Source organism: Lacerta agilis, chromosome 2 (genome assembly GCF_009819535.1).
Source record: "Lacerta agilis isolate rLacAgi1 chromosome 2, rLacAgi1.pri, whole genome shotgun sequence".
NCBI classification, from domain to species: domain Eukaryota; kingdom Metazoa; phylum Chordata; class Lepidosauria; order Squamata; family Lacertidae; genus Lacerta; species Lacerta agilis.
The window spans coordinates 7,092,570-7,105,535 of record NC_046313.1 but is presented as its reverse complement, the minus strand read 5'-3'; the positions used below and the strand labels follow the sequence as shown (position 1 = coordinate 7,105,535).

The 12,966-nt window shown below is 45.0% G+C and overlaps 1 protein-coding gene across 1 annotated transcript in view; it reads left to right on the top strand.

Moving 5' to 3' along the window:
* The first annotated feature begins 2,097 nt into the window (after positions 1 to 2,097).
* FAIM2 (Fas apoptotic inhibitory molecule 2) overlaps positions 2,098 to 12,966 on the top strand; it is a 40,742-nt gene continuing 29,873 nt past the window's right edge. The window contains exons 1-2 of the mRNA XM_033142643.1: positions 2,098 to 2,404; positions 5,663 to 5,852. Of these exons, the coding sequence (XP_032998534.1) occupies positions 2,390 to 2,404; positions 5,663 to 5,852 (205 nt within the window). The 5' untranslated portion in view covers positions 2,098 to 2,389. The remainder of the gene's footprint in view (positions 2,405 to 5,662; positions 5,853 to 12,966) is intronic.

The window sequence follows — 12,966 nt, the reverse complement described above, 5'->3', positions numbered from 1 at the left end:
TTTATTCATGTATGTGACTACAGCGGCAAGAATGTTACTTGCCCAAAAATGGGAAGAAGAAGAAGAAGTGCCAGCAAAAGAAGAATGGATACAAAAACTAATGGAATGTGCAGAAATGGCAAAACCTGCCGGAAAAATAAGAAATCAAGAAAAAACTCATATATATATATATAATTTATATATATATATATATATAGTTTGTTATATATATATATATATATATATATATATATATAACAAACTATATATAGTTTGATATATATGAATGGAAACGGTTTATTGAATAATAAACTGTAAACAGATAATAACACAGTTTTATAAGGGCAATTTATAGGCTCTGGGCTGTCCATCAACAATTGCAACATGGAACAACACCCCAACAACACCCAGAGCCCGATCATAGTTGAGGCCATCCAGACTAACCCGCCCAGCAACAGGGGTGACTTGCCAGCCCCCACCGCAACACGTGCTCTCCATGTCTGTTTTGCTTTGTTTGCATACATCCATAATTTGATTGACAATCGTGATTCTAGACAAAAAACAACAACCCCTTTTTGCAAGGCATTAGTTATATATGTAAACAGAGTAATGCTGATCTGCCTACACAACATACCACATTGGTTACATAATTAAATTGTCTTTCTAGCTGCTGATTGCAGATGTTGTCTTGTAAGTGAAGTATGTTTGTTGGGTTCTGCGGTTAATTAACTGCTGGCTTTCTTCCCTTTACACAGTGCTTTGTAATTTAGCGTTAGATTACTGTGGCTTGTGGTTTTTACCTAGAGGCATCTCCACATAGCAAACTTCCTTGAGGAAATCAGTTCTGCTGACTGTGGTCTGTGGGAAGGAGGGACCAAACCACGGCTACCTAACCATAAAATAGTTCTTAGGAATGATATTTGCAAAAAGCATAGAGCAGATGGAGAACTTGTGGCAGCTGCAAATTCAGGTCACAGAAATGGGATCATGGCCTTATTAACTTGTTCACCATCTTTAAAAATGTGGGTGTGGGCGTCTTAGAACATAGGCTGGGGGTTTTCTTGCCATTGACTGAGAACATGGGAGTGTGAAGACGTCAAGAAGACTGGAACAGTTGCGGAGCTTCATGCTCCGGCACCGGGAGCGGAGAGCAGGCGGGGGTGTGGCTGGTGTGCATCATGGGGTGTGTAGCACACCACCCGCAGGGGCAGTGCGCACGTCCTGGGGGCGTGGTGTGCATTTTATTTATAATTTTATTTATAATTTTATTTATAAGAATTCAGTAAATACAGCAACTGTAATTGTTCTTTTTTGTTCTTCTATTATTTATTTTTATTTGCATATGTAACGTTTACATAATGCACACAACATATAAATGTGTATGTATTTTAAAGGAGAATCTGACAATAAAGTGCAAAGAATAATGAAGGTTCTGCTTGCAACCTATATTTAAAGCACACAGCCCAATCCTGGGAAGTGTTGTTTTCCCTAGGAGGCAACAATTCCCAGCAGCTTCACCAAACTACAGTTCTCAGGATTCTTTGGAGGGGAATTGTTTTATATACGTGGTGTGTCCGGGCCCCTCAGAGGGTTAAATATGTGCAAAGCCACTGAGTTGTTTTAAATGATTTTCGTCAGACGAGCAATTTTAGTGCTTTGAATTGCCCTGTTGATTTATTTCTAAAAGGTATTCTGCGTTTTATAATCGCAAAATCTCTTTGGGATGTCTTTGGATGCGTGGAGTGATATATGTAAACCTGATAAACGATCTATGTGAAAGTCAAGAGTGGAAGCAACGGCGTCGTTCCCTTCTGATGTGCGACACTGTGGTTCCCAAAGCTGCTCTGCTGCTAATCGCTCCCTGGGCTGCTGTTAGTAACGCAGCAAATTGGCGCATTTAAGTCTTAGAAGAGCATCCTGCCCAGTTCTCCTCTGCATCACCTTCTCTCTTTCACTTTCCCCTTTTGTTTGTTCATTCTGCAATTCTGGTCCTCCGCCGTTAAGCTGCATTCTGGCATTTGCTGGGATTTCTCTCTCCCTGTGCGACACAGCATCACACTCTGAAAGAGGCTACGTCAAAAGCTTGCACTGTCCTTCCAAATCAGCACCCCCCCCCCACCTTCCTTTCTTGGCATCTGATTTCCTCAGCATCCCCCCCTGTTCAGTATCTCGGGAATGGTAGATTCCCACCTCCACCACCAGAAGGGAGATGAGATCTAGATGTTGCTGGAATGTAAGAGCATCACCAGACCCGGGCTGCAGAGGTTGAAGCGACACACCAGGGAAAGAGCCAGCAAATAATACGCAGCCAGTCAGCTGCTGAGCGAGGGGAGAAAAATAGCTATCCTCGCTCTCGCTTCCTGCGAAGTGCCATTCTCTCAAGCAGAGGGGCATCAGTCCATAGGAAAACATGACGCAGGGAAAGGTAGGTGGGGAACAGTACCAAATATACCTTGCTTAATTCTAATAATCTAGCTGGCTTGTAGATAGATGCTTGGCAGAATTAAGCGTGGCGTAAGGACAAATGCAATTGTGGCGCAGAATTAATTCAACCTCACCATCTTTGTGTGTTTGTGCACGAGACCAAATCGTCCATCTGCTTGTTATTTGCACCAAATCCCTGTTGCAAAAGAGAACAAGCGGGGGGGGGGGGATGTGGGAAGAGGTTTATCGCATGTCACCGCAGGGCTAGTGACAGGATTGCTGTCAGTCACCTCAACTTATCCCATATAATCTCCCCGGGATTTGTGTTCCTGCTAGCCCTTAAAAAAGTCCTCTTGAAACCTTGTAAGAATAAGAAACCCTGTTCTTACTCATTGCAGGAGGTTGAACTGAAGGAGATTAAATTTCATCCATCACGCCCCCCTGGCCCTGGCCTCCCCAACCCCCCTATAAGAAATCAGTTGCCATGTAAAAGCAGCATCACAGGGGCTTTAAATGCATGTTTAGTTTTTAGTCCCCCTGTAGGTGTTAGGACCCTGGGCTGCTGGCAATGATGGAAGCAACAAATCTATGTTGGTGCAGTTTTGCATGGTGCTGCAATAGCTTATCTTGTGTGTTCCATAATCCTGGGTCTCACCTGTGCGCAAAGGGAGTTATGTAATAGGGATGAGTTATCCCAAATGCTCCCTTGCTTGTGGAACTGGAATGTGGCCAGCAGGGTGTTGATGTCATGCAATGAGATTCTACTCCCGTGCCCATACTAGAGGATACGTATGACATGCTAAATTTCTTCCACAAAGCTAGACCTAAGAAATCTCCTTTGCAAAGGTCCTCTTCCCTTCCCTTCTGCCCCCCCCTCCTCACCTTCTAGGCACTTGCTCCCTTTGAATTAGGTCATTTTTATGCTGCTGCTGATTGGCTCAGATTGTTCAGCTGCCATGTGGGGTTGTTATAATTATAGAAAGCTTTTGTGGGGTGGCTGCACTGCAAGGTGGCTCTTGCTGTTGTGAAACAGCCTGGGTTTAATTAGCATTGTCTTTATGGAGCTGCGCTGTTGATTGTACAGGGTTGGGGTTGGGGTTGGGGTTGGGGATGCCAAATTGAGCGTCAGGCTGCACTAGGACCTAAATCCTGCTGAGGTCAATAGGGCTTATTTTGAATCTGTTATTCAGTATAGTGGTGTCAAGTGATACTGGATCACAGAGTGTGTTGCTTCTGTTATTTTAAGTATTTTTAACTGCTGTGGGACATTAGGGAGGATTTGTGTTTTTTTTGTTAAAGCCACAGAAGCAGAGGCATAATTTGTAATGCTATGGGAGCAGCAGGCTGGATTATCCTGCAGTCTACAGGAGGGGTGGGGAACCTTTGGCTCACCAGATGCTGCTGAACTTCAACTCCATCAGACCCAGCCAATGTGGCCAATGGAAAGGGATGATGGGAGCTGCAGTTCAAACATCTGGATGGTCACAGGTTCCCCACTATGGCCTACAGATTGAACCTCCTAGATGGCAAGGCTGATCTTACAGTCTCACAAAAAGCCAGTGGACACATCTACAAAACAAAATGGAATACGTCAACTGTGGGGAACCCACTGAGGCCTTCGAGATGTCATTGGATTACAACTCAGTCACAGCCAGGGATGGTGGGAGTTGTTGTCCAGCAACATCTGGATGACCACAGCCCCTCCCTTGATATACATGAGGAAACAATGGCTTTCATGAAAAACGTAATGAGGAACCTTTTGCTATAACCCTACTAGTTCCTCTCTTGCTTCTTTAGAAGCACCACAAACTTGAGCTTCTGGGTTAAGGGTCAGGGACTGGTTGGATGAAGAACAGTGGTCGGATGCCCAGAAGAACCCCCAAGGGAAACCACAGAAGAGAAGGCTGTGAACCAGGGGTCTTGTGGTGGGACATGGAAGATGGGTCAGAGGAAGGAGGAGGGTGGTGGGGGCTGAAGAAGCAACAGGCTTGAGGGAAAGAGAAGAGCCACAGGTAGAAAGCCATTCAAGGGCAGGGCAGGAAGCAGAGGGAAGAAATTCAGTTCAGGACCTGAAGCAGAGGAGGATGGGGACAGGAGCTATGGCAGCTTCACAGGAACTTACAGGTCTCAGTGTATTAAGCTCCCCTTCCGCTCTTGTCTCCAAGGACACACAGAGCTCTGCATGTAGCCAAACAAAGAGCACACAGAGAACAAGAGATTAAGGTTGTTTGGAAGACATACAGCCAATGAAGAGATTTAGAGGGGAGTAGGAGGGGCAGACATGGGGAAGCAGTGGCGCTGTGGTCTAAACCACAGAGCCTAGGCTTGCCAATCAGAAGGTCGGCAGTTCGAATCCCCGCAACAGGGTGAGCTCCCATTCTCGGTCCTGCTCCTGCCCACCTAGCAGTTCAAAAGCACGTCAAAGTGCAAGTAGATAAATAGGTACCACTCCGGTGGGAAGTTAAGCGCTGTTTCCGTGCTGCTCTGGTTCATCATGCTGGCCACATGACCCGGAAGCTGTCTGCGGACAAACACCATCTCCCTCGACCTATAGAGCGAGATGAGTGTGCAACCCCAGAGTTGTCTGCGACTGGACTTAACGGTCAGGGATACCTTTACCTTTAGGAGGGGCAGACAGGCAGTCTTGGCCACTGCGCTACTGGAGGCAAGCCATGCCCTGTTGTGCTCTCTGGATGCATGCTGTTTATCCTAATAAAAAGCTAACTTTACTTCAAGGCTCTAAGTCTCCGTACTGATCTGTATATGAACCACCCCTGACATTAAGGTTCCCTCTTATGACTGTTGGCTAACATGCAATCATTGACAAGAGGAGAGGTTAGGAAAAAATCAGTTTCCAAGCCCTTACTTGGGGTATATGACAAATGAGCATGTCCTAAATCTGGGCGTAGTCAATTTAGTTTACACAGGGTGGAAAGACTCAGCATTTAGTTCACCCAAGGTTCGCCACAGATCCATTGCTTAAACAGTATTGCCATTCTTACTGGGCATGAGAAAGCTGAGAAGGTCAGAGGCAGACCCTTCTCTGTACCTATGCCCCACCTCTTCCAGGCTAAGAGGGCTGCTGAAGCTCCCCTGGCCATGTGTCCCCTTAAAAAATAAACTGGAACTGGAACTTTGTTTTGGTTGCCTCCTCTTTGTCCCATATAAAACACATGAGGGTTTTTATTTATTTATATAATAATAATAATAATAATAATAATAATAATAATAATGTTCCATTTCCTATTTTGCTCTACAGCTCTCTGTGAATAACAAGCCTGAAAACTCTGAAGGGCAGCAGGCAGATGCAGACAAAAAGGACAACACAAACGTCCCATCAGCTCCTCCAACATATGAAGAGGCTACCTCAGCAGAAGGATTGAAATCAGGGGCATTCCCTCCACCTCTGAACGTTCCTCTCCATCCAGCTTGGGCATATGTGGATCCCAGTGAGTTTGGGCTCTCTCTCTCTCCCTCTCTCCTTCTCCCTCTCTCTTATATTTATATTGTTGTTGTTCAGTCGTTCAGTTGTGTCCGACTCTTCGTGACCCCGTGGACCAAAGCACGCCTATCTGTCACTGCCTCCCGCAGTTTGGCCAAACTCATGCTAGTCGCTTGGAGAACACTGTCCAACCATCTCGTCCTCTGTCGTCCCCTTCTCCTTGTTCTCTTTCACAACATCAGGGTCTTTTCTAGGAAGTCTTCTCTTCTCATGAGGTGGCCAAAGTACTGGAGCCTCAACTTCAGGATCTGTCCTTCCAGTGAGCACTCAGAGCTGATTTCTTTAAGGATGGATAAGTTTGATCTTTTTGCAGTCCATGGGACTCTCAAGAGTCTCTTCCAGCACCATAATTCAAAAGCATCAATTCTTCGGCAACCAGTCTTCTTTATGGTCCAGCTCATATTCAAAATTTAGAATCCAATCCTATGACTTAACCAGACTTACTGTTGAGTATATACACATAGTCTTGCACTGCTATTGACTTCTTACCCTGCATGAGTAATTGAGCATTTGTGGTGTCATTATGCAGTTATACACATTTATTTATAAAAATATCCATATCTATCTATCTATAGCATTAATTCATAGCTTTGTGGATAGGTTGGGAGTTCCTCCACTGCTACCTTTGTGGAAACTCTATAAATTATACACTAGTTGTTAGGAGACCTGGGAGATTTGATTTCTCACAGCTCTGTATATGTCATTCTCTCTTGTTTCCCTGACTGAGGAGTCAAGAAGGGACAGTTTAATATCGTGGATATTTTGCTCTTTGTTTCCTGGATTTTCTAAATTCTACAGACATTCTCCTTTGCTCAGTTAACATATATGTTCTTTTTTAATTGCATCATTTATTTCATAAATGGTATTTATATGGAAAATAGTTGTGGTCATGTGCTTGCTGAAACAATATACTCAAACCAATTTAGGTTTTAAATGTTTTAAATGTTTCAGTGAACATGACTTTGTGTCTGAAAGCTTGATATCCTCATTGTGCAAATGTATTCCTGCCATGAAAAGAAAAATAATGAATGTCCAGTTTTAAAATTCCCTTCACAGTACAAAGGGGATTGAGTAGTATCTAGGAAAGTACAACAAGCTATAAATCAACAAAAATTAGTGGTGGTAGTGGGGAGAAAAGTACATTTAAATTTTAAACAAAGATTTAGGGGATGGATTGTAAGTAAAAATGAGCAGTCAAATCCAGATGGTTTTTCCCAGTTTGACAAAGGGACTCTGACTAACTGAAGAGCACATATAAAATCCACAGGTAACAAGAGATCATTTCTTTTCATGTGAAAAAGCAATAATGAGTGATTCATTACACTCGTTTTTGAAATTCACAATAGGAAACAGATTAAAATTGAAAACCTAACCCCCACTTACCTGAGTATGCGTCATTGAAGTTTTGGGATTTACTTCTGAGTAGAACATGGTTAGGATTGCAGTCAATGCCTATAGGCTCCTCTAGCAACAAACACTTCAGAAATTTAAATAGCAGAGAGGCATCTATTGGGACACTGGCAATTCTGCATCAATGATACATAAATAATGTATATATTGCAAAGCAATATGCATCTATGTATGTATCACGTGAGCATGTTTAAAAAATACTTTCAGTTTCATGAGCTCAGATGAAAAGCATTTATAGCAGTCTTCCTCAACTTCGGCCCTCCAGATGTTTTTGGCCTACAACTCCCATGATCCCTAGCTAGCAGGACCAGGGTCAGGGATGATGGGGATTGTAGTCGCAAAACATCTAGAGGGCTGAGGTTGAGCAAGCCTGATTTATAGCAAGAGTCTGTGCTGCAATAGGGCTTGAAGAAAATCAGTTGATAGTCCATTTTCAATAGATTCCTTGGACATCCAATAGTACCACTGTATTCCGCTCTGGTCAGACCTCACCTGGAATACTGTGTCCAGTTCTGGGCACCACAGTTCAAGAAGGATACTGACAAGCTGGAACGTGTCCAGAGGAGGGCAACCAAAATGGTCAAAGGCCTGGAAACGATGCCTTATGAGGAACGGCTTAGGGAGCTGGGTATGTTTAGCCTGGAGAAGAGAAGGTTAAGGGGTGATATGATATGTTCAAATATATAAAAGGATGTCATATGGAGGAGGGAGAAAGGTTGTTTTCTGCTGCTCCAGAGAAGCGGACATGGGGCAATGGATTCAAACTACAAGAGAAGATTCCACCTAAACATTAGGAAGAACTTCCTGACAGTAAGAGCTGTTCGCAGTGGAATTTGCTGCCAAGGAGTGTGGTGGAGTCTCCTTCTTTGGAGGTCTTTAAGCGAGGCTTGACGGCCATCTGTCAGGAATGCTTTGATGGTGTTTCCTGCTTGGCAGGGGGTTGGACTGGATGGCCCTTGTGGTCTCTTCCAACTCTATGATTCTATCCCTAACCATGCCCCAATAAATCCTCAGTGAGGAAGCAAAGGCCCCAGAGATGGGTGAGTTCACCTGCCACCTGAAGGTTCCAGTCCTGTGCCATCACAATGATGTCACCAAGGAGGGGCCATGCAGCCTTTCAGAATGGTTACTCTCCCATTGATCTTCACATCTGCTTCTGGGTGCTGGAGCCTTCAGAGGACAATGAATATGTTTTTGCTACGTAAAAGCAGCAATAAGAAGAATACGCTAGAGAAATACGGTAAATGCGAATTTTCAGCTACTTAATTTATAGCTTAGATTTTAATGTTCGAATGGGTGTTGGGAGTTTAATACAAGGTCCAGCTGAGTGACTATGAAAAGGTCTCAGTGAACGTTGACTTTGGTTCAGGTACTTATTCATTCATTGAGTCATTACTCTCCCATCACACTAAGGTCCCAGGCTGGGTTACAACACAACAGTAAAGCACAATATTAAAATCAGTTTTAAACAATTTATAGTCACAAAAATTAGGTGGGCCCTAAAAATATACCCCTTAAGTGTCCCTCGGGGTGGGAGTGTCATTTGACTGTCTGAGTTCTTAATATGAATGCCCTGATTCCACAAGAGATTGCTGCATAAAGCTTGCAGCACAGTGGTAGAATCTAGTTACTAGCAAACCTGGGTTTAGGGTTGAATAAGGGGTGATAACTCAGAAAAGCAAAGATATTATTCCCCTTTATTACATGCCTCACAATCCAGGCTCCCCCTCCCAAAGCACTCATTCAGGGTGGCATACAGTGGCCAGCATTGTTGTTGTTGTTGTTCAGTCTTCAGTTGTGTCCGACTCTTCGTGACCCCATGGACCAGGGCACGCCAGGCACGCCTATCCTTCACTGCCTCTCGCAGTTTGGCCAAACTCATGTTAGTAGCTTCGAACACTGTCCAACCATCTCATCCTCTGTCGTCCCCTTCTCCTTGTGCCCTCCATCTTTCCCAACATCAGGGTCTTTTCCAGGGAGTCTTCTCTTCTCATGAGGTGGCCAAAGTACTGGAGCCTCAGCTTCAGGATCTGTCCTTCTAGTGAGCAGTCAGGGCTGATTTCTTTGAGAATGGATAGGTTTGATCTTCTTGCAGTCCATGGGACTCTCAAGAGTCTCCTGCAGCACCATAATTCAAAAGCATCAATTCTTAGCGATCAGCCTTCTTTATGGTCCAGCTCTCACTTCGTACATTACTACTGGGTCATGTGGCCAGCATTAAGCCACTCCAAAGATTCCAATATACACAGAGCTGGACCAAGGCATTTGGTACTGGGGGCAAGCAACCAAACAGCAACCCATGGCTGTAAAATGATGTAGAGCAATCATAATGTTAATAATCGAATAATCCGAATGTTGCTGCTATTTTTGTATCCTCAAATCAGGTGACTGAGATGGGCTGCCTCACTCTGCTAATGCTAGGGGTGGCTTTGAGTAGCATTGTGATTAATGAATATTTTGTTTTGCTACGGTGGGTTAGAAATCTAATGGACGTAATTATTTTTTTATTTGACATGTTCTCTTCTTCCTAAAAGGGATGCGGGTGGCGCTGTGGGTTAAACCACAGAGCCTAGGGCTTGCTGATCAGAAGGTCGGCGGTTCGAATCCCTGCGAAGGGGTGAGCTCCCGTTGCTCGGTCCCAGCTCCTGCCCACCTAGCAGTTCGAAAGCACGTCAAAGTGCAAGTAGATAAATAGGTACCGCTCTGGCGGGAAGGTAAACAGCGTTTCCGTGTGCTGTTCTGGTTCACCAGAAGCGGCTTACTCATGCTGGCCACATGACCCGGAAGCTGTACGCCGGCTCCCTCGGCCAGTAACACAAGATAAAAGCCGCAACCCCAGAGTCGTCCGCGACTGGACCTAATGGTCAGGGGTCCCTTTACCTTTACCTTTACTCTTCTTCCTGAACTATTACAAGGGGCCAAGAGGCCTAGTTTCAATATTTCCCCAAAATTGATTCTGACCGCAATGAACCCTATTTTGTGGCTTGATTAACCGTAACCAAAGTATCCTATCATTTTTGGAGGTCCCTTACAATTAGGAATGTATGGCAACTCTAGGAAGGGGGTAATAATGGGAGGGAATTCTTTGTGATACTTCCTCAAAAACTGCATCTCTTGAACCTCCTGTGACGTTGGTGAAACATCCTTAGAGAGAAACTCCCCACAAGCTTGAAAGGGTGGTTTAGAATTAATAAGCCCCTAAACTCCTTATCTGCAGCTCCCTTAAGACACTTAAACCTTGTTCATCTTTGCTTTCAGCCTGCTGCTTCACAACAGTTAAGTGTATCTGGAAATGAAGTTGGGCTTAGTAACAAAGAGCAGCAAGTTGCAATAGCCTATATAAATTCGCAGAGGGATTGCATCATGGGTTGTTGACCACTAAAAGCCTGTGCAATTAAAGAGCCCCTCAGTTTTACATGTTTGACAATCCAGGCTCCCTCTCTCAAAAATCTGGCATCTTTTATGGAAGAGAAGGGACCAAATGCCTGGTTACCTCCCTGCCAAAAGTAGGAGGCCCAGCCGCACCCTCCCCTACCTACCAGAGTCCTTGGAAGTCAATTTATGCTGTGCAGAGCAGATTATAAGCTCATACCAAGAACAAACTTAGTTGGTTTAAGGTACTATTGGAAGGAATTTTTATTTTATTTTATTTTGTTTTGCCTATGGCAGACCAACACGGTTACCTACCTGTAACTACATACATAAAGGCAACCTAAAGGCAACGTAAAGGTAAAGGGACCCCTGACCATTAGGTCCAGTCGCGGACGACTCTGGGGTTGCGGCGCTCATCTCGCTTTATTGGCCGAGGGAGCCGGCATACAGCTTCCGGGTCATGTGGCCAGCATGACTAAGCCGTTTCTGGCGAACCAGAGGAGCACACGGAAATGCGGTTTACCTTCCCGCTGGAGTGGTACCTATTTATCTACTTGCTCTTTGACGTACTTTCAAAATGCTAGGTGGGCAGAAGCAGGGACCGAGCAACGGGAGCTCACCCCGTTGCAGGGATTCGAACCGCCGACCTTCTGATCGACAAGCCCTAGGCTTTGTGGTTTAACCCACAGCGCCACCCGCGTCCCTAAAGGCAACCTACACACATGAAATAAAACCATGTGGCCAATAGTTCCTAGGTCACTACCACTTTAGACTGTAGGTGGTTGGGGCCTGCATGTTTGAAGCTTCCTTGCAATTTAAGAGTCTTGGTAGAAGTTCTGGACCAAATGATTCCTATGGAAAGTTTGGTCCAGACAGCAAGTGAACCACAGAAAGATGTAGCTCCAGGTAACAGCATCAAGCCAGCAAAACTACAAGGTAGTGTAGAGCAGGACTGAGCAGAAGGTAAGTTGCAAACTACTGGTATGGCTTACAGTATACCAGATGTATGGTATAATACTGCTACTGGTATTATTTCTGGATGGCTTGCAGTAGATGGGCAAGGGTTTCCTACTCCCTTAGGGGGCTCAGAGGAAATGGTGTGGCGGTGGGGGACCAAAGCTGTCTCACTCTGCCTAATATCATTTTCAGTGTCTGCCGATCTATTTCTAAGTCCAGTTCAAAGTCCTGTTGGTGATGGTGAATGCCTGAAGGGGGCTGGATATCTTAAGGGCTGCTGCTTCTGTTATGACTCCACCAGACTCCTAACCTGTCCAGCACCTCTGGCTGAGAGGTATTACCTTTGGATAATACCAACTTGTGGAAATCCATGGCTTAAGACTATCATTTACTTACCTCTGTATCTGCCTGTTACTATTACAGTATACTTTTAAAAAACCAGAGTCAAAACTAATTATTGATTTGGTTTTGCTGTTACACTTGCTGAATCACATTGGAGTTTGCTGGTGGCTGTTTTATTTGTAGTGCTTGAATGTGAATTGTTGTTGTGGTGTAGTGGTTAAGAGCGGTAGACTCGTAATCTGGGGAACCGGGTTCATGTCTCCACTCCTCCACATGCAGCTGCTGGGTGACCTTGGGCTAGTCACACTTCTTTGAAGTCTCTCAGCCCCACTTACTTCACAGAGTGTTTGTTGTGGGGGAGGAAGGGAAAGGAGAATGTTAGCTGCTTTCAGACTCCTCCGGGTAGTGAAAAGCGGGATATCAAATCCAAACCTTCCTCTTCTCTTCTTCTTCTTCTTCTTCTCTTCTTCTTCTTCAAATGATGGATTGTTAGCCATCATGGAGTCCTGTATTGATGAAAACATGGGTGTCAGGGAACTGTCCCCAGTGCAGCGCAAGGTGGTGGAAGGGCTCTTGGGATGCTACAGAGAGCCCCGGCCCCACCTGACCAGCTGCACCTCCTCTGGCAGCGGAGGAAGCAGTGAGGCTTCTAGTGGGGAGGGGCATGGGACTCAGGGGATGGAGGGTCGAGGCTCTGAGGATGCTGGAGAGACCCTGCACTCCCTAGCCCAAGGGGCGAGTAAGGAGGCACGCAATTTCCGTCACCCCAAAGGCATCGAGGGGTGAAATGAAAGGATGGAAGGTGGGGTTTTTGTATACCGAAACTCTTTTGTTGGGGTCAGAACTGGAAGGGGCCATTCCTGGATTCTGCCGACGTTTGATACAGTCATGAACTTATTAGCTCTGCACTGTACATAATATGCACAATAAAACTACTAAAGGAAAGGTCGGAGTTTTGCCTGCTTACTCATGAGCAACTA